The sequence below is a fragment of the Vombatus ursinus genome, unplaced genomic scaffold (assembly GCF_900497805.2).
Source record: "Vombatus ursinus unplaced genomic scaffold, bare-nosed wombat genome assembly UNPS02014814.1, whole genome shotgun sequence".
In the NCBI taxonomy this organism is placed as follows: domain Eukaryota; kingdom Metazoa; phylum Chordata; class Mammalia; order Diprotodontia; family Vombatidae; genus Vombatus; species Vombatus ursinus.
In genome coordinates, this window is record NW_020954592.1 from 15,089,649 (window position 1) to 15,111,688 (window position 22,040).

The 22,040-nt window shown below is 38.2% G+C and overlaps 1 protein-coding gene across 1 annotated transcript; it reads left to right on the forward strand.

The window, feature by feature from the left end:
• The first annotated feature begins 2,105 nt into the window (after positions 1–2,105).
• Positions 2,106–17,390, forward strand: CPOX (coproporphyrinogen oxidase). Its single transcript, XM_027835448.1, has 7 exons — positions 2,106–2,715; positions 4,119–4,262; positions 5,266–5,376; positions 6,801–6,942; positions 12,262–12,480; positions 14,280–14,384; positions 16,557–17,390. The coding sequence occupies exons 1-7, from the start codon at positions 2,178–2,180 to the stop codon at positions 16,642–16,644; spliced, it is 1,347 nt and encodes a 448-aa protein (XP_027691249.1). The 5' UTR covers positions 2,106–2,177; the 3' UTR covers positions 16,645–17,390.
• Positions 17,391–22,040: the final 4,650 nt, after the last annotated feature.

Here is a 22,040-nt window from a genome sequence, read left to right on the forward strand (position 1 = left end):
TCTCTGACCTTCAGTTTCCTGATTTCCCAAATTACTTTGTATTTGATATTCTGTGCACAAGCATCAAACAATCAACAAGTATGTATTAAGCACCAACTATGGGAATACAAATATGAAGAATTTTTTAATAATTCCTATTCACAATGAGTTATATTCTAAAGGAGACAGTAAACACATATAAAATATATACAGCATATTAAGCTCATAAATCCAAATGTATGTAAAGTAGTTAAATACAAGGTAATTTGGGAAGCAGAACACTAACATTTGAGAGAATCCTGAAAGATTCATGCAGAAGATGGTGCATGAGCTGAATCTTAAAGGAAGACATGAACTGCACCTTTATGAAGTAGAATTAAGGAAACAGTACATTCCGGACCTGTGGGACTGTTGGTGCAAAGGTAGGGACAAAGGAAGAAGTTGGAGGGTTGCCAATCTGGCCTAGATTATAGAAAATGGGACATGCAGTAAATCCAACAGACAAGCACTGTCAGAAGTACATAAGTTAGAAGCAGTCAGCTGCTTCTTGATTTATCAGAGAATATTGACTTCACTAGCAAAGAGCTCCAAGGACAGCTATTAATCTTCAGGGTCCCCTAGATTTAGATAAAGAAAGATGAAGTTTCTCTGTTAGTCCCTGCTGCCCACTCTGGCTCAAAAGAAAAGTAGAAGGGACTTTGCAGTGTTTTAAAATCCCAGTAGCTGACTTAGGGAGGTCACTTTAACTGGGTTGCCATGAGCTCCTTTATAATTGGACCATGTTGGGGCAGCTAGGTGGCACAGTAGATAGAGCTCTGGCCTTGGAGTCAGGAGGACCTGAGTTCAAATCCAACCTCAGATACATGACACTTACTAGCTGTGTGACCCTGGGCAAGTCACTTAGCCCCAATTGCCTCACTAAAAATAATAATAATAATAATAATTGGACCATGTACTTCTGAAATAAATGACTGGAGTGGTTTGTATAACTCAGAGATACTCAGTGTGATGAGCTTTGAACTCTACTATCTAAAAGAGAACTTCCATTCACATTAAGGGCTAACACCTTCTGCATGCTTTTTTTTAAGGGTGATGATTTTGTAGGGGGCAGCTAGGTGGCACAGTGGATAGAGCACCGGCTCTAGAGTCAGGAGAACCTGAGTTCAAATCCAGCCTCAGACACATAACACTCACTAGCTGTGTGACCCTGGGCAAGTCACTTAATCCCAATTGCCTCACCAAAAAAAAAAAAAAAAAGACAGAGTTTGTAAATGTTATGTCCAAGTAGAGAAGAAATTTCCCTAACTGAAGAATGTGCTTAGTGTGTTATTGATATTCCTGAATGGACCAATAACCTTGAAGCCTGAAGCCCAGAGTTGTGACTTACTGAAGCAAATGAGTTTTCCTCTCATGAGTTTGCCTGAAAGGTTCCTATAAGTGTGTAGCCACTTTTTATTGAGTACATTGCTGTGAGAATGTGGTCTGGCTTTCTATGTGCATTATGTATATTACTATTTATGTCTTTTTGTTAAAGTTGTAGTATAATGTTATTTACCTACCTTTGCTGTGAGGATCAAATAAGATGATATATTTACAGTACTTCGCAAATCTTAAAAGGCTATATTAAATGCTAATTCTTTTTCTTCTACAAGTCACTTTTCTTTTCGGGACTCATTATCATCATCATCATTATTCAAGTCATTTTTCCAGATTCAGTTTTTATTATTATTGTTGTTGCTATTGTTGATTTATTATTATCATCATACAAGTCACTTTTTTCTTCGGGACTCAGTTTTTTCATCCATAAAATGAGGGCGTTGGACCCAAAGACTGAGTTCTCGTCCAGCCCTAACAAGCGACGATGCTTTTCAATCGGACCTTCCTCCCCCAGCAGCTAGAGGATGATTAAGCGGCCTCCCTTTGGCGGAGGGCTATCTGGAAGGCCAGTCTCTGGACCCCCGCCTCCTCGCTGTCCTGCCTGCACTCCGCGTCTTTATCTCCCTGCAGAGGGGGAGCCGATTCCTTATCAGTTGGTCCCTGGAGGCCAGAAGAGCTCTAGGGGCGGCCGGACTACAGATCCCAGCATCCCCCTCGCCCCGCCCCTTCACGTGGCCTCCGCCCTGGATGCAGGTTTCTCTTTTCTTTCCCTCGCTCCTCTGCACCTGGGCGGCTGGCGGGGTTCGGCACTTTGGGGGAACATGGCCTGGTCCCTAGGAAGGCTGGGCGGGAGCCGCTTCTGGAGCATGGCGCTGGGGTGCGGCAGCCCGCGGCCGCGCGCCTGGCCCCCAGGCCCCATGGCTGGACGCTTCTGCCTGACTCCCCTCGGAGGGGCTGGCTCCGGCCGCACTCGGGGGCTGGGCTACGGCCCCGGCACTGCAGGAGCCGGGGTCGGCGGCGGGGGCGGAGCGAGGAGAGCCCCTTGGCTGGTGGCAGGGCTGGCGGCGGGGCTGGCGGGGGTGGCCGCAGCCTCTCTCCAGCACCTGGCGCGGGCCGAGATGGTGCCCAGAACGGAGGGCGCCTCCGGCGTTCTGGGCAGAGCGGACGAGCTGGCCCTGCGCTGCAGCTCCTTCATGGCCCAGCCCGTGACTGCCCTGTCCGAGCTGCGGGCCCGGACGGGGGACATGAAGACCCAGATGGAGCTGCTGATCATGGAGACCCAGGCGCAGGTGTGCCGAGCGCTGGCGCAGCTGGACGGGGGCGCCAGCTTCTCCGTGGATCGCTGGGAGAGGAAGGAAGGTGAGCACTTGGGGACAGGGACTGGGGCTAAGATGGACGGAAGGGAGACCGCGTGAAAAGCCCTTGTCAGAAGTTATAATGACTTCTGATTCCCTACGAATTCATCCAAGGTTCACAAATATCAGTGGCTCACAGTGCCTGGCACGTAATAGGCACTTAATGCTTATTTACTGACTGACTGACAGAACCAAGGGTGCATTTTGCATGAGTCAGCAAAATATTGGCCCCTGTTTTGTGGGTGGAGGCAGCAAGCGAGTTCCTACGTGCGGGGTGTCAGAGCTCTTCCGGAGGTGCGACTGAACTCTGCTCCTCCCACCTTTTTCTTCTCCTTTTATTAAAACAAGAGGTTTTTTTTTTTTTTTTAAACAACCTTGAGAGCGGTTTGCAAATATCCACCTTAATTTTTCTGCTGTGAAGATGCCCCTACTGGCATTGCTACAAATCCTTGCTATTGTCATATTCTTCTGACCCTCATAGTGAGACCTTAACATCTTAGAGGTTGCACTTTTATCTCTGTGAGGAATGGTCGTTCTGAATGCCTGTGTATCATTTTAGATCTGTTTGTTTCTCAGACTGCTTGTTTAATGAAATGCAATTAGGTATTATAATTTTCACCCGTAGCACATTTTTGAGTGAATAAACAAGGCAGACAAATCAAAGGAGTTTCGTGAATTTACTGTGGTTTCTAAAGTGGTGTTGGTGACTTGAACTAAAACTTTTTGACGTGTGTACACAAATATGAGTGACTTTAAAAAAAATAGGGTTTTGAGGTCCTTAACAGTTCTCATAAATGAAATAGCTTGATAGATTGTCAAAAGTTTGATTTTCAAAAATCTTTTTGCTCCTGTTTTTCTTTTCTGACAAATTATTCTGGTAGTAGCTTACATTGTTTCAGTAGTAGGCTACTAGCTAATAGCAGGCTGTTAATTCTATATTGTTTCAATAGTAGGCTAATGGTAATCTAGTATTAATAGCATGTGATGACAGTATAAGAATGTAGAAATAATAATGATAATAATGATAACTTACATTTATGTAGCACTTTACATATACTGTTACCTCATTTGAGTGTCATAACTGTCTTGTAAAATAAATGATGCAAATATCTCCTTTTTTACAGGTGAAAAAATTGAGGTTCAGAAAACCTAAACTAACCAAACCTACAATTACTAACTGCAAAACTACAAAAACTAACTAAACCTATAAAATAATGCACTTACTGTTACCCCTGTCATAGTTTGTATATGTGGAAGGGGCCTGTAACTTTTCCATTGTTTTCAATTAACATTATAAATCTGAATAGCTTAGGTGGATGAAAAGTATTTTTAATTCTTGTGTTTTAGGTTTAAACTTTTTTCCTGCGTTTTTATATGTGTGGTTTTCGTTTCTTTGTTTTCTTTCAGGAGGAGGTGGTATCAGCTGTGTGCTACAAGATGGTCATGTCTTTGAAAAAGCTGGAGTCAGTGTTTCTGTAGTTCATGGGACTCTTTCTGAGGAAGCAACAAAACAAATGAGAAGCAGAGGAAAGGTCCTCAAGACCAAAAATGGTAAGTCAAATAATTTTAAAATGTATTTGATTGTACCTGTCAATTTTTCTTACATATTTTATTTATAAAACGAAGCTTTATAGTTGTTGGAAATGGCCATTTGGACACATGCATTTGATGAGCATAATAGTAATCTGGTTTTTGTTGTTTAGTCATGTCCAACTCTTCATGACTCCATTTGGGGTTTTCTTAGCAAAGATACTGGAGTGGTTTTGCCATTTCCTTCTCTAGCTCATTTTACAGATGAGGAAACTGAGGCAAACAGGATTAAGTGACTTGTCCAGGGTCATATAGCTAGTAAGTGTCTGAGACCAGATTTGAACTCATAAAGATAGTCTTCCTGACTTCAGGCTGGGCCCTCTATTCACTGTGCCACCTAGCTGCCCAGTGATGTGGTACCATGCATTATCTGGAAAAGATGTTGGACTTGGAGGCATGGTTTCATATCCCAGCTTGCTGGTTATGTGACCTCAAACCAGTCTCTTGACTTCTATAAGGCCTCCTTTTCCTCATCTCTGAAAGGAGGATAATACTTATTGCATTACTGATAATGATTGGCACATTTACTATCACTTTATCAGTATTGAAATATGTATAAAATAAGGCGGGTAGGTGGTTCAGTGGATGGAAAATTGGACTTGGAGTCAGAAAGTAATAAGTTCAAATCAATCCAGTTTCAGAATTTATTAGCTCAGACATTTACTTGCCTGGGCAACTGACTTAATCCATTTCCTTGTCAATGAAATGGGGATAATAAAAGCACTTACTTTCTGAGGTTTTTGTGAGGATCAAATGAGATAATATTTGTAAAGTGCTGTGCAGACTTAAAAGTTCTGTGTATAAATGCTAACTACTAAGGTTAAATAATCATAATAACCAGCAAATTAAGTTTTAAAGTGCAAATTCAAAAACCAGTTGGAAATTTTACTCAAAAAATAGTTAATTTCGTTGTTTTAGATAGTGGTTTTATTTTTATTGAATGCCCTTTATTATTACTCTGTAGGTCAGTTGGCCTTTTCTGCTATGGGAGTGAGCTCTGTCATCCACCCCAAGAATCCTCATGCGCCCACCTTTCATTTCAACTATAGATATTTTGAAATAGAAGACGCCGATGGTAAGACTCCCTGGGGTCTTTGGAAACCTTTATACTGTAAAAGGCATACTTGTAAACATAAAGAGTTCATGTCATTTGGGAACAAGAAGAAATAATACCCAAAGTGATTTAGATTTTTCATATTTCTTATGAAACTGTTCCTTGGCAGATGTGGATAGTGTCCTAAGGATGAAAACTGAGAGAGAGAGGAGAGACTTTGAGATACTTGATTGAACCATGAAACTAGCTATTTAATCTCTCTGGCTTTCCTAGATTGTTTTTGTTCGTCTTTTCAGAGAGGACCAATGACATCATGAGGAATGATGGCTTGATTTCCTTATGATTTGAGTGAAGCAGAAAGACAAAGAGAGTGAGATTTTCCTAGATGGAATGGATGTTTTGACAAGTCCACAGAAAAGATAATACATTCCATTTTGAAACAATAAAAGTTATATGAGTATTTGAAGGAAATGTTTTTATACTCTGCTAATGTGAAATCAAGAACTTTTTCTGAGAAGATGGAACATATGGCTGATTAGTTACCTCTTTTTACCTATTTTATTATTTCAGAGATCTGTGAGTTCTGCAATGTGGGTGCTTTTCTTATCAATGCGTATTTGGGTCCTCTTATGCCTCAGCAGACATTTGAGTTTCTGTGGTCTAGAGAATTAATCATCTGATGGTCTGCCTTCTGTGATATCTAGTGTAGTGTCTCCCTTCCCAAGTGCTATCTGTATGTCATTTATAGCACAGGGTAAATTTGTCATACCACAGGTTAATAACATTTGGATTTGTTCAACCTTTTTCAGGTTGATAACTGGAACAGATTATGAATCACATTAAGTAGTTGCCTTTGGGTCTTATACTATCTATTACTAATGATATTTCAATCTTTTCTCAAAATTTTTAGTAGAATGGTGTGTGTCTGCACAAATTAAAGGTGTTGGGTTCCTTGATGATTTGTTTATGTTCTGGTTTTGAGATATACCATACATTCTTGGCTTAAGAATTATTTGAATTATACTGTTAAAATTCCCACCTCCATATTTCCCACATTAACCATTCTCATGCCTTTCTTTTGTTTTTTTTTTCATTTTACTCTCCCTTTGTCATCATCTTCCTTTTTTTTTTTTATTTTCCTTTTCTGATACCTACACTTGCAAACTGCCATTGGCATTACTCACCTTCAGAGTTGACCTTAGAGTTTTCAAGTCTTTTCTATGTGAAATATTGCTGGTTCCATCTATTTTTTTACAATTATCATGCATTGTAATATAAGCTCCTTGAGATCAGGGACTACATATTTTACTTTTGTATTTAAATCCCCACCACCTAGTGCCTGGAACATAGTAAGTGCTTAATAAAATTCTTGTTGATTGATTATGTATTTCATGGCTAACTTGGTAGTGTGCTTTTTATGATAGATTGTGTCTTTTATTTGGTAGGTAACAAGCAATGGTGGTTTGGTGGTGGATGTGATCTTACTCCAACTTATTTAAACCAAGAGGATGCTGTACACTTCCATAAAACCTTAAAGGATGCTTGTGACCAGCATGATCCAAGCCTCTACCCTAAGTTTAAAAAATGGTAGGTGGAAACATTGAGAACCTCTTTGGGGTCATAATACCTCCCATGCTTTCAGGGCATCTCTTCAGCTTCAGGTAGACTGACACTTTTTCTTACTTCTAAATGTTATAACAGTGGGGATTTAAAACCATTCATTTTAGTAAGTAATTCACTAAAGAATCGATTTAATATTAGAGAAATCTCTTTTCTGTTGCAAGTAATTTAGAATAAGATTTTAATCTCGTGGGAATAGAGATTTTTTTTTAATTGGTAAGTTTTGTTGTTTGAGATATAACAGATAAACACAAATAAGTTCACAACCTCCACACAATATTCTCTGAAAACTGTTAATGTATGTAAAACAGTGTGAGTGATTGCAATTAATAGTACTCACACCATATACTTCTATAGTTTTTTTTAAAAAATAACAGATTTATGGACTTTAACAAGTTAGTACCAATTTTGCCTATTCTATTTGATCTAAATTTTATTATAGCTTCATTTGCATAGTTACAGTGATTATATCAGGAGGCAGCTAGGTAGTACAGTAGCTAGAGTGTTGAACTTGGAATCAGCAAAAGAGTTCAAATCCCACCTTATACCCTTTCTAACTTTGTTTGATCTTGGGCAAATCACTTAACCTCCATTAGACTTAGTTTCCTCATTTGTAAAATGGGGATAATAATAGCACTTACCTACTACCTCTCATGTTTGCTTTGAGAGTAAAATGAGATAATATTTATAAAGTGCTTTGCAAGCCTTAAAGTGCTACATAAATGCTAGCTATTATTGTTATAATAATATATGTAGATATAAACTTTTTATTCTCCTTCATTCTACATTCCTTCACATAAGTCTTTTAATGTTTCTTTGAATTCTTCATTTTTTTTTGTTATTTATGACTGTGAGAGTGTGTTTGGACCTGTAATTGGAATTTATTGTGGCATATGGTGTGTGATGCAGGTCTAAATCCATTTTCTTCCAAACTTTTAAATGCTTTTTCTAAACGTTCTTTTTGACTAAAGAAAGGGGAAAAAAATAGAATTTAACAGTAATAGAGGAAGTGAGATCACAATGAGACAGAAGATTTGGAACCTGGAGATGGTTTGAAAGTTAGGAATATTAGCTATAGAGTGGAAAGGGAAGGAAACACTATTAAAATTATGAAGAAGCCTCTGAAATGTAGTTGGATGTCAAATGGGGTATTTGCCAGAGGATATTTGGAAACTACAATGAAGTTGGAACAGATTAGTGCTCTTCAGTGATGAGAACAGAAAGGGGTGGGTTTTTTGTTGTTTTTTGCTTTGCTTTTGATACCGAGAATGGTGTGTTGATTGTGTGAGGACATGAAGTCTCACCTCAGAAAAGAAAGATTGTGAAATTTTTCATCCTTTAATACTGAAAATAGTGGTTCCCCCTAAGTAAGATATACATGTGTATGTTAATCTGTTTCTTATCTTCTACAAACTGGCCATTATATCTTCTAGGAAGAGAGCTTCTAGGGCGTTTAAAAAAATTCCATTAACTAGAATAGGCAACTGTTAGTGAAGGAACTTTTATCTGTAAGAGGTAAACAAGGAAGATTACCATGTAGAAGGAAAAATTTGTAATTAATATTAAAATAGTTGGTTTTAACATCTTTTTGTCTTTTTCAAACACTTTTTTTGGAGAGACTTTGAAATCACATAACTAAGTCTTAAAGTTTCTTTGTAATCTGGCTTAAGATGTTCTTTCTTTACCATAACTCAATATATGCAAGTAAAAGAGAGAAAATATAATGTAGTATAAGTGAAAATGATCATGAACAATTATCATTTTGTATTTATTGTGAATTCCTATTTCTATTCATTTCATTTTCTGAGTTAAACTTTTTTTCCCAATTTTTTAACTCTTTTATTTAAAGTTTTGAATTCCAAATTCTATCCCTCCCTCTTTTCCTCCCTCCCTGAGATGGAATCAGATATAGGTTATACATGTAAAACATTTCCATATTGGTCATTTTGTACAAGAAGACTCAAATAAAAGAAAAAAAAGAAAGAAAGTAAAAAATAGTATGCTTCAGTCTATATTCAGTCAATAGCAGTTCTTTCTCTGGAGATGGATAGTAGTATGCTTTATCATTAGTGCTTTGGAATTTTTGTTGATCATTGTATTGCTGAGAACTGCTAAGTCATTCACAGTTCTTCATTGAACAGCATTGCTATTACTGTGTACAGTAGTGTCTTGGTTCTGTCTTTCCAGGTTTTTCTGAAATCATCCTGCTTGTCATTTCTTACAGCATGATAATATTCCATTACAATCATATACCACAGCTTGTTTAGCCATTCTCCAACTGATGGGCATCCCTTTAATTTCCAATTCTTAGCCACCATAAAAACGCTACTGTAAGTATTTTTGTACAAATAGGTGCTTTTCCCTTTTTTTGGGATGTCTTTGGGATAAAGACTTAGTAGTGGTATTGTTGGATCAAAGGATATGCATAGTTTTATAACCCTTTGGGCATAGTTCCAAATTGCTCTCCTGAGTGATTGGCTAAGTTAAACTTTAGAGATTTCTTTTTAAATTTCCTTGCTGGGAGTTTTTGCGGCTTTTCTACTAAGAGGCCATTATATGTGTGTGTGTGTGTGTGTGTGTGTGTATAAAGAATAATAATATATAAAGTACGTCATAAAACTTTAAAAAGAATATTTTCTCAAAACTGTCATTTGCAGATGATATATTGTACTTAGAGGATCCAAGAGAATCAACTAAAAAACTCCTTGAAATTATTAACAACTTTAGCAAAGTTGCAGGATATAAGATAAACCCACATAAATCATCAGCATTTCTTTATTTGACCAACAAAGCCCAGCAGCAAGAGAGAGAAATTCCACTTAAAATAACTATAAACAATATAAAATACTTGGGAGTCTAGCTGCCAAGACAAACCCAGAACTATGTGAACACAACTATAAAACACTTTTCACACAAATAAAATCAGATCTAAACAACTGGAAAAATATTAATTGCTCATGAGTAGGCCGAGCCAATATGATAAAAATGACAGTTCTACCTAAATTATCTATTCAGTGCCATACCAATCAAACTATCAAAAAAATAATTTTATAGAGCTAGAAAAAATAATAAAATTCATCTGGAAGAACAAAAGGTCAAGGATATTAAGGGAATCAATGGGAAAAAAATGTGAAGGAAAGCAGTCTAGCCATATCAGATCTCAAACTGTATTTAATAAAGTGATAATTATCAAAACAATCATTGTGTGAGGTTGAACTTGTCTTGGATACAGCCTTCATCCATCTCATAGAAGAAATCATTGCCAAGAAGCCCACGGACCATGAGATCTATGATACCTTCTCTGAGCTATTCATCTTTATATCAGCTACTGGCCTGGGGATGGGGAGGGAGAGGGAGAATTTGCTCCCAGGGGTGGCAGCGGCAACAGCAAAGCCACATGGCGAAGGCTGCAGCCAAAGTGGTGGGGGAGTGGGGTAGTGGGGAGAAGTATAGCAACTCTTTTTGTGGTGGTTAAGAATTAGAAATTAAAGGAATAGCCATCAATTGGGGAATGGCTAAACAAACTGTGGTATATGATTGTAATATTATTGTGCTATAAGAAATGACTAGCAGAATGATTTCGGAAAAACCTGGAAAGACTTACATGAACTGATAGAGTGAAGTGAAGAGAACCAAGAGAATGTTGTACACAGTAAGAGCAATATTATTCAATGAAGAACTGTGAATGACTTAGCTATTCTAAGCAATACAATGATCCAAGACAATCTCAAAGGACTGATGATGAAGGATACTACCTTTCTCCAGAGAAAGAATTAATATTGACTTAACACAGACTGAAGCATGCTATTTTTCACTTACTTTCATTCTTTTTTCTTTTATTCAAGTGTTCTTGTACAAAATGACTAATATGGAAATGTTTTATATAATTGCATATGTGTAACCTATATCTTATTCTTTACCATCTTAAGAAGGGGGGTAGGGAGGAAGGGAAGGATAGAATTTGGAATTCAAAACTTAAAAAAAACCCAAATATGAAAAAAATTGTTTTAACATGTAATTGTGGGGAAAAAAAAATTTAAAGAATATAGTTTCTTCTTAAGAACCTCTGACTCTAAAATAGACATATATAGAGGAAAAAGGTTCTGGAGAATATAGATTATTTAACAGATTGTTTATAAATAAGTGTTAAGAGTTTTTCACCTACTGAAATGCTTATTTATTCAGGGCAGCTAACTGGTGCAATAGATAGAGTTGTGGAGCTAGAGTCACAAAGACTTGAGTTCAGATTCAGGCTCAGGCATTGGGTGACCCTAGTCAAGTCTTTTGCCTCAGTTTCCTCACCTGTACAATGGAGATAATAATAACGCTTACCTCCTAGGATTGTTTTAAGGATGAGATTTTGTTGTTGTTGTTCAGTCATTTTCAGTTATGACTATTCATTAACCCATTTGGGGTTTTCTTGGCAAAGATACTGGAGTGGCTTGCCATTTCCTTCTCTAGTTCATTTTACGGATGAGGAAACTGAGGCAAACAGGATTAAGTGATTTGCCCAGGGTTGTAAAAGCACATGTAGTAAGTACTATGTGTTAGTTATTATTCTTAGTTATCATCATCATTATTATTATATTAAAATTCCACTGTGTCCCTAGTCCTTTTTCACAGTTAATAATGGCATGGAAATCAGTGACTTAAGGAACCAGCATTAATGGTGGTGTTACTATTTACATAGGGTAGCTAGATGTCACAGTAGATAGAGTGTCAGACCTGGAGGCACAGAGGATAGAGCATTGGGTTTGGAATCAGGAAGACTTCTCTTCATGAGTTCAAATCCATCCTCAGACACCTACTATCTGTGTGACCTTAAGCAAGTCACTTAACTCTGCCTCAGTTTCCTCATCTGTAAAATGAGCTGGAGAAGTAAATGGCAAACCACTCCATTGTCTTTGCCAAGAAATCCCCAAATTGGTCACAAAGAGTTGAACACAACTAAAAACCTACTCAACAACAACATACTATTTACATTGGTATTAGGAGACTTTTCTCAAAGCATAATTTACAATATGTCATGGACTGTGCTGATTTTCATGGTTACTTCCTAGACAAAATAACTAAAGTATCTATCATGCCGGAAAAATGTTCTGTGTATGAGATGGTGGATTGTGTGTTTGTATGTTGGCAAAGATCTCTTATTCTGTCTTCATTCTGAGCAAAGGGGATAGATTTGGCTGAGGTCAGTTTTTAACACTGAAACTTGCATATTCATTTTACTGCTTTCCTCTTTGGAATGTATTTGATTCCTTCTGACTTCTCTGTTTTTCTTTTCAGGTGTGATGACTACTTTGTTATAAAGCATCGAGGAGAGAGAAGGGGAATTGGGGGTATATTCTTTGACGATCTTGACTCCCCATCCAAGGAAGATGTATTTCATTTTGTCCAAAGCTGTGCCCGTGCTGTTGTACCTTCTTACATTCCCTTGGTGAAAAAACACTGTAATGATCCATTCACACCTCAGGAGAAACAGTGGCAGCAGCTTCGGAGAGGGAGGTGAGGCTGGAAAAAAAAATAACCCACTTACATAGAGGGAAAGGCAGAAGCAACTAATGATGACATGAATAGTCATTTTTTCTGGTCTTAACTTGTGATAGAAATATGATCCAAAAATAAGAGTACCACCACCAGGCAGTTCAGTCAGAGGCTTCTTACTGTCATTTGATAAATGATTGAGGTTTTGCTTGTAAAGTCATTATGCATATCAGTGTCAACCCACATGAAATTCTCAGTGTGTTCTTGTTCAGTTGTTTTCAATCAAGTCTGACTCTCATGACCCCATTTGGGGTTTTCTTGGTAAAGATACTGGAGTGGTTTGCTGTTGACTTTTCCACCTCATTTTACAGATGAGGAAACTGAGGCAAACAGGATTAAATGACTTGAGTATGGTCCCACAGTTATCAAGTGTCTGAGGCCAGATTTGAACCTCTATCCATCGCACTACCTAGCTATGTTCTAGATACTTGCAAATATATGTATATGTTTTGACCTGTGTGTTATCTCATCACTGTATAGAACTTTCAGTGTGGAAACTGCCTTCATCACTACAGATTGACAACTTGTCTGTAACTTAATAGGCTTAGAAGTTGTAAGACTTACAGTTTAGAGTGCCTGGGACACTGAGTGGTTGATGGTTAAGTGACTTACCTATGGTCACACGGCTATTATGTATCAAAGGCAGGACCAGAACTCAGATCTTTCTCCCAGCTGGTCCTCATAAATTTATTTTATGTTATTTTCAGTCATAATATAAAAAACTTGTGAATGAAGAATTCCATTTTTCGTAATGGGCTTACCTTTGTGATGTGATTAGATCAAATTAAATGTTTTATGGGTTGTTGGATTTTTTTTTTTTTTGCCTGCCTAGTGGATTTTGAAAATCCAAGAAAGAAGTTCCAAGAAAACCCCAAATGGAGTCATGGAGAGTTGGACACAAATGAAACAACTGAACAATGACAGTGGACAAATTTTGTTAGGAATGATAGAATTTTAGAGTCAGAAGAACCTTTAGAGACCAGCTAGGTCATACCAGCTGAGGACAACATCTCAAGCTTCCCACAGAGCATGGAGGACATTCGCTGAGAGCGCCTTCTGACATCATCCCTCCCTGTCTCCTCCTTCACTTCCCCATGCCAAGACCAGCCCCTCTAGATGAGACAGCTTGGTGGTACAGTAGATAGAACACTGGGCCTGGGGTCAGGAAGATTTGAGTTCTAATTCAGACTCATGTGCTTCCTAGTTGTGTGACTCTGAGCAAGTCTCTTAACCTCTGTTTGCCTCAGTTTCCTCAACTGTAAAATGGGGATCTTAAAAGCACCTACCTTCCAAGGTTGTTGTGAGAATCAAATGAGATAATATTCATAAAGCATTTAACATGGCGCCTGGAATTATGATCTGTGAGAAGAGCTTGCCTTGAAGAATCACAATAGGGGGTTGGGATCTGGAGGGGAGAGAGCAGCACTGTTCTCAGATTGAACAGTCATTCCTTTTTTACAGCTGTGAAGTCAGTCTATTCAGTGTATCTATTGGAAAACATAACCTTCTTGTCTTACAACTGCTGTGTGTCATAACAGCATCTATCTCCTTTTGTTCAGTGGGTAGAATACCCTATTTATCCATTCCTGTCCAGATGCTAAAAACTCATCGGGACCTCCAGCTGGTGATCTCTCTGTGGCTGCCAGTTGTCCAAGAAGGACCAAACTGTTCTGTTGTTAACCATTTCCTCACCATGACCTAACCTTAGAGAAGAGTTTCTTCAGCTAACTTTTTCCCCCTACATTTCTCTGTTGTGACAGGTATGTGGAATTTAACCTGCTGTATGATAGAGGCACAAAATTTGGACTCTTCACTCCAGGATCTAGGATTGAAAGCATTCTTATGTCTTTGCCCCTGACTGCCAGGTAAAGAGATAATTTGACATAGCTGTTATCCCCCAGTTATCCCTTTTCCTTAAGTGAACTAAAATTAAAGCCTCATATTTCCCTATTTGAGCATACTTGGCCCCACGGATGCTGTAGAATGAGTATATTTGGCCCCAAGAATATGTAGAAAGATGAGAATCAAGCAAAGAAGTGAAATAATGAAGGAGGAGAGAGGGGCAAGTTTGGTTTTTGTCTGGTTAGAGCCAAATTGGCCTGCTTTCCATGGAATTCCAGCTTTCACCCAGGGTGCCCCCCTTGCCTGGATAGCACCTACCCTCAACTTTCTCTTACAAAATTTCCAACTCTTCAAAGGCTATGAAAAGTGTAAAGAACCAGCATTGTAAACTTCTCCTGCCCCTAGCCTTAGGAAGTACTTTACATAGTCCAATTTACATTTGGAACTTTATTTTCTGTGTATGTGTCACCTCTCCAATATAAGAACGTCAGCTCTTTTGAGGGGAAGGCCATTGTTTAGGTTTTTTTCCTAGTAAACCTCAGCATCTAGCATGGGGCCTGACTCCAAACCAACAATTATGAAATGTTTCTTGAATTGAGCAGCCATTTACTATTGTGAGGAGAGGGACCCAGTTACCTTGACTGTCCTTGACTATTTGGAAGTGAGCAGCTCCAGGTGAAGTAGACAATATCATTGAATCTACAGTGACTTTCTTGATTTTTGGCTTTGCCAGGTGTTCACTCCCTAGTAGTCTGTTTCTGTGTTTTTTTGAAAGTTGAATGAAAGATAGCTTCAACTACCTAATAATTGTTTTGTTGGCTTGTGTGATAATGCCCTGCTGTAGCCAATTCAGTTTTCAATTGCATTTTTATGATGTCACTCCTATTAGTAACAAAAAGGAGAGGCAGTGTTTTTTCTGTTTTTTGTTTGTTCTTAAAGACTGGGACTCCTTATCTCTATGAGTTACTGACACATCAGATCCCCTAAGCATAGGAGCTTTGACCTTGGCCTGTTCACTCTTCCTTAGGGAACCCTACCTTACCCCAACCCCCAGAGATCACCATATTGATGCTAGGCTTAGTACAGAACCCAGTCGACTTAGTCTGGGTAATGTAGGGGCCTGGAGTCAGGAAGACCTGAATTGAAATCTGACCTCAGACACACTTACTAGCTGCATGACCCCAAGCAAGTCACTTAACCTCACTTGCCTTAGTTTCCTCTTCCATAAAAAGGAGATTATAATAGCACCTACCTCCCAGAATTGTTGTGAGGATCAAATAATATAATAGTTGTAAAGTGCTTAGCACAATGTGTGGCACATAAGCACTGTATAAACATTAGCCATCATTATTAACATTAATATTATTGTTTATCAACTACAAGCTCTGTTCCTGAGTTCAGCCTCAGTGGCAGAGATTACAAGTATACAACACCACACCTGACTGGATAAGCAGAGTTCTTAAAATTCAGTTCTTTTTGCTCTCTGCTTGATCTCTTCTAGCCCTAAATATGTTCAATTAGCTGTGAAATTTTCCAAGTTTATGAAATTTTTTATAAAGATTTGGACAGATTTGATAAGGAATATGTAGAGAATTAATGATTAACAAGAAGGCCACTGTTAGTCCACTCTTAGCCTATGGTATTTATGTCTTTGCTCTGATATAATCAGTAGATGAATGCATTAATAATCCAGGGACCAAATAATAGACCCAGGCGTACATGGTATCATTAAGTAATACTAATTCATCATCACACATTTATTGTGTACCTCTTACTTGACTAGCATTGTGCTAGGGGGCTGGAGATAAAATGAGGCACAAGCCTCATTTCAGAGCACAAGTTCTACTTTGAAGCATCATCATCATATGGAGGTGAAGGTTAAGCTTAGGCAGGTCCTACAAAGCTACAAAAGCTTTGAGTACAAAGTGGGTCTATCATCAGAGGACCAGCTTAGTTAATTACAGGCAGACTTATCACCAGAAGGTTGACTATCAGAGGAGGAATTATTTTGGCTACACTAACTCATCAAAACAACTGCTAAGGCTAGTGGTTGTGCATTGGTGGAACCGGTAAGATCATGAGTTATTTGAAGAACTGAATTATGAATCTTGAGGTCATTTTTTTCATTCTGTTGGAATTTTATTTTGCCCTGATTTTAGAGGGGGTTTCAAATCTTCTGTTCTTGCCTTACACAGATGGGAATACATGCATGCACCTTCAAAGAATTCCAAAGAAGCTGAGATCCTAGAAGTCCTACACCATCCCAAAGACTGGGTGCACTGATGCGCAAAGAGCAGACTTCCTGTGGTCAAAGGAAAATTGGCGTGTATGAACTATGTCCTCTAGGCTCCCTGCAGCTACCATCATGTGGCAGTTTAATGGACTGAGTGCCTTAAATCAGTCAGGAGCTAATAATCTGTAAATTCTTTAACCTGCAACTGAAGAGTTGGGGGTGTCTGCCCCCCTGTTTATCATCACTTACTCAATGGTGTTTTTTGCCAATTGTGCAATGTCCAGGTGATGGTTTGGTTTTGTTTTTAAAAAGCTAAAGAACTGCTAAAAACTGATGATTTTAGTGATATTTTCCTGTGGTTTTTCTATTGTAAAATATAAAACTGGTTTCAGAATGGTATGTGATTTTCACAAGTGGCAAATTGAACAACTCTCAGGACTGGAATAAATTGTGTCAGGAAGTTTTTTGTTGGAGAAAATTCTTGGCAAATTATTTTGATGTATTTTTTTTAAAGTTCTGTATTTTATCTGAAAACAGGTCTTTATTATTCTTGAAGTTTCCCAGATCATATCCCTTTCTTATATTAAATGTAAATAAGGACTTAGAGATGAAAACATGATATTTTGTTTGGGTAGAAAATGTTCTCATGCGTATTTGTTTTTGATTGCATAACTATAGATATGTGATTTTAATAGTAATTTTTACAATCTCCCATAAAGTATCTGACTGGACTTGAAAACAGAATAGCTGAACTCTGATAATACAAAAAATAAAAGCTCTGCAATTCTTTTCCTTTTTCATATTTTCCTTTCTTTATTCTTTAATAACGTAATAAATACAAATTTGTTTTATTTTGCAAATATATGTATAATATATGTTCTTTATTATATATGTATACACGCATCTATTTTATCATGCCCTTGTTTTTGCATCTCGCCTTTTCTACCATCAAGCTTTTCTAGGAAACATTTTTAAACTGTAGGATATCCCTCATGGTGATTTGGATACCAGCATGGACACTGCTAAAAATAAGTCTGAAACGAAAAGAAATTAATTTCCCCCAAATGGTCATGTCATGGCATGGATAGAGAGGCCCCCTCAAAGCCTGGGACCAAATCTTAGACATATGCTGGCTTTGTGACCCTGCAATTAATTTAACTTCTGAGGGGCCCAGGCAACTCTCTAAGAATGCTGGTATAGGGATTTCCCAACACCAGTGAAATCACAGGTCCAGTTCTAGTCCCTATTCCCAGCAATGATGGAAATGTAGAGTCATACGTACTCCTGTGGGTGGAGAGGGCTCTTGATCATCTAGTCCAGCTTCCCCTTTGGGACATCCCTCACAGATGGTCATCTCACTGCTGTTTGATTGCTTGCTGTATTCACTACTGTTCAACTTAGCCCCTCTCCAATTATTGGATGGCTCTTATCCCTGTAGCTGAACCAAAAATAATGTGAATTTTACTTTTTAATTTAAAAAGGTTTCAAGTAAAAGAGTTCTTTTCAAAAAATTCCAGAGATCCAAAAACATTGTCAATTGGAAGTATAAATGACATAAATACATTGTAAATGGCTGAAGTCCATGATGGCATGGCTGGAAAGGAAGGTATGAAGTTGTGGGGTTGGGGAGGGCACAGAGAAATAGCTTATGAGGAGTTCTAGAACTGTCTCAAGTTTCAGGATGGGCATTAGTTAACAGGTTAAAAATGGGTCACAGAAGGGTATGATAGAAACAGCTGACACCCAGTATTTTTGTACTTTATGAGTAGAATCTTATCACAATAGGCCATGAAGAGGAGGTCATTTTAAAAATCTAAGATAAATTGTGTTGTTTTCTTCTTGTCACCCCAAAGAGGTTAGTTGCTAGGATACCTTTTAGATGAAAGACTCACCTACCCTGGACATGATGGTGAAGTTACACAGGCATTGGCTTCTAGGAAAGCAGGTTTTTAGGAATGGAGTTGTATTAAAAACTTGCATTTTGACATTTGTGGAACTGAGGTTGTGCTTACATTTAACAGTACATAAAACTCCAGTAAACCAGTTGATGGGTTCTGGTGGTTTTTTAAGACATTATAATGGCCTTGGTATGAAGCAAGTACAAGTATTTTACAAAGTTCCTTTGGGGGCACAAATTTGGGAAATATCCTATCTTTTACTGTTTTTACAGACTTTTTGCAGTCAAAAGGATGCAATGTTTTGTCTTTAACTTTTTTGTTTTTTATTATTTGTATTGTTTTTTTAAATGTCTTTAAAGCTAATAAATTACAATTATTTGTCCTGAAATAAAACTGCTAGAATATTTAATCATTGTGTTTAGGAGACATGCTGTATTTGTCTATTTGAGGGAATTGAAGTGTTTTTTTATCAAATCCCTTGTGGGGATTTCTAAAAGTCGTCTTTTGGAAAATGCTGAATGTATAAGGATAGTTCTTCAGTGCTAGTAAATATGCAAATCTCTACTGAATTAAACTTATAATGAATTGTGATAGAGTAAATAAATTTGTGTTATCGATGGTCTTAACTTTGGTCACATCATGATAGAGAAAAGGAAGCCAGACATTTTTCACATTTACTAAAATTACACTCATATGAAATGTGAATTGGCTCTTTGGGACTTAGAATTTATAAACAATTGTCCATGCTTGTTACAGGTCCTGGTGAAAAGGTAGTATGTGAAATGTTTATTTTTCCTTTTTTATAGTATTTAAATTTTTTTCTAATTACATGTAAAGAAAGTTTTCAGCATTCACCTTTTTTTTTTTTTAGGCAATTGGGGTTAAGTGACTTGCCCAGGGTCACACAGCTAGTAAGTGTCAAGTGTTTGATCTGAGGCTGGATTTGAACTCAGGTCCTCCTGACTTCAGGGCCGATGCTCTATCCACTGCACCACAGAGCTGCCCCTAACATTCACTTTTATAAGATTCTGAGTTCCAAACTTTTTTTCTCCCTCCCTGTCTCTCCCCCTCCCTCACCAAGATGGCAAGCAACATGATATAGGTTATACATGTACAATCACGTTAAACATATTTCCACATTAGTCATATTGTAAAAAAAGAATCAGAACAAAATGGAAAAACCAAGAGAAAGGAAAAGAAAAGTGAAAATAATATGCTTCAATCTGCATGCTGACTCCATGGTTCTTTCTCTAGATATGGGTAGTATTTTCCATCATGAGGCTTTTGGAATTGTCTTAGATCATTGATTGCTGAGAAGAGTCAAGTCTGTCAAAGTTGATCATTGCCCAATGTTGCTGTTGCTGGTACTATGTATCATGTTCTCGTGGTTCTGCTCACTTCGCTCAGCATCAGTTCATGTAAGTCCAGGTTTTTCTGAAATCTGCCTGCTCATCATTTATTATAACGCAATAGTATTTCATTGCATTCGTGAACCACAACTTGTTCAGCCATTCCCCAATTGATGGGCATTCCTTCAATTTCCAATTCTTTGCCACCACAGAAAGAGCTGCTATAAATATTTGTGTACATGTGGGTCCTTTCTCCTTTTTTATGATCTCTTTGGGATATAGACCTTGTAATGATATTGCCAGATCAAAAGGTTATGTGCAGTTTTATAGCCCTTCTGGAATAGTTCCAAATTGCTCTCCAGAATGGTTGGATCAGTTGTGAAATATTTTTTATTTTGGAAACTTAGTGTATGTTTGGCATGGGACAGAAGGGGAAGGCTCCAATGCCATTTTCAAACCATTGGGCTGTTTCCATCTTGTTAAAAACCAATTTTTCATCATATTAAATCTATTCCCTATGTCTGTGACATTCAAATTATCACTACTCGTTTTCTCCATCCAAGAGAAATAATATGGTACAGAAAAAAGAACCCTTGACTTAGAGACAGGGAAACCTCGGTTCCAAGCCAGCCCTGACACCAATGGCAAATGACTTGACCTCTCTGAAGCTCAGTTTCTTACCTCCCAAATTAGGAAGAGAAAACTTTTACTACATATCTCACAGCATTGTGAGGACAGTGCTTTGCAAAACTTACCATGCCATAGAAAAGTGGGGTGCTCTATTAAGCATTTGTCTATTCAATAAATTTTACTGAGTGCTCACTATGTTGGAAGTTAAATTTGCACTACTGTGGGAGACAGAAATACATACGCCAGGAGTTCATGAAATAGAGGAAGAAGAGGGTGGTCTAATGGAGATAAGAACTGTAGGAAAATGTCTACCAGACAATTACCTCAATTTCTTCCTCTCATCATCATCCCAATATCAATATCCAATTTAGCTCAGTTTTATAAAGTTGAAGTTGATTGATCAATCAACCAGCATTCATTAAGCACCTGGGGCAGCTAGGTGGTGCAGTAGATAGATAGTGCTAGACCCAAAGTCAGAAAGACTCTTCTTCTTGAGTTCAAATCTGACCTCAGTTTTCTCAACTGTAAAATGGGTATAATCATAGTACCTATCTGCTAGGACTGTTGTGAGGATTAAATGAGATAATATTTGTAAAGCATTTAGCACAGTGCCTGGCACATAGTAGGTGCTACATAAATGCTAATATTGTGCATTCAATGTAGCCTCTAAAGTTGAAATGGACCAAGTTCTCTGCTGCTTGTACTAATTTTGCCCTAACATTTAACACAAAGAAAACACAGGTAGGTACTCCACCAGCCAGCACCACACTATCCATATGCTGTGGATAAGTTCACTTACCTTGGTGGTATATTTTCCAGAAGTGTACACATTGATAATGAGGTTGATGCATGTGTTACCAGAGCCAGCTCAGTGTTTGGTAGGCTCCAAAGGAAAGTGTGGGAGAGAAGAAGGATTGGACTGACTACCAAACTGAAGGTCTACAGAGCCACTGTGCTGACCTCATTGTTGTATGCCTGTGAAACCTGGACAGTGTACCAGCACCATGCCAGGAAACTGAATCACTTCCGTTTGAATTGTCTTAGGAGAATTCTGAAGATCACCTGGCAGGATAAAATACCAGACGCTGAGATTATTTCTTGAGCTAAACTGCGAAGCATTCAAACACTGCTGCAGAGAGCATAACTCCATGGACTGGCCACATTGTTGGAATGCAAAACATATGCTTGCCTAAAAGGCTGTTTTACAGAGAACTCACTCAAAGAAGGAGCTCGCATGGTGGTCAAAAGCAATGCAAAAACATTCTCAAGGTCTCTCTGAAGGAGTTTGGAATTTATTGCATGACATAGGAGACACTGGCAAAGGACTTCCCAGCGTGGTGTACCTGCATCAAAGAAGGTGCTGTGCTCTATGAGCAAAGCAGAATTGATGTAGCTTAAAAGAAATGAGAGATGTGCAAATTCAGAGAACCCACCCCAAATGTTCACATGGACTATTTGTGGCCAACCTGTGGTAGAGCTTTCTGAGCTCTGATGAGCCAGTCGGACACACTGTAACTTGACTCTAACATAATGGGGTCATTTTGGTCCTCTTCAAGGACAAGGGACAGC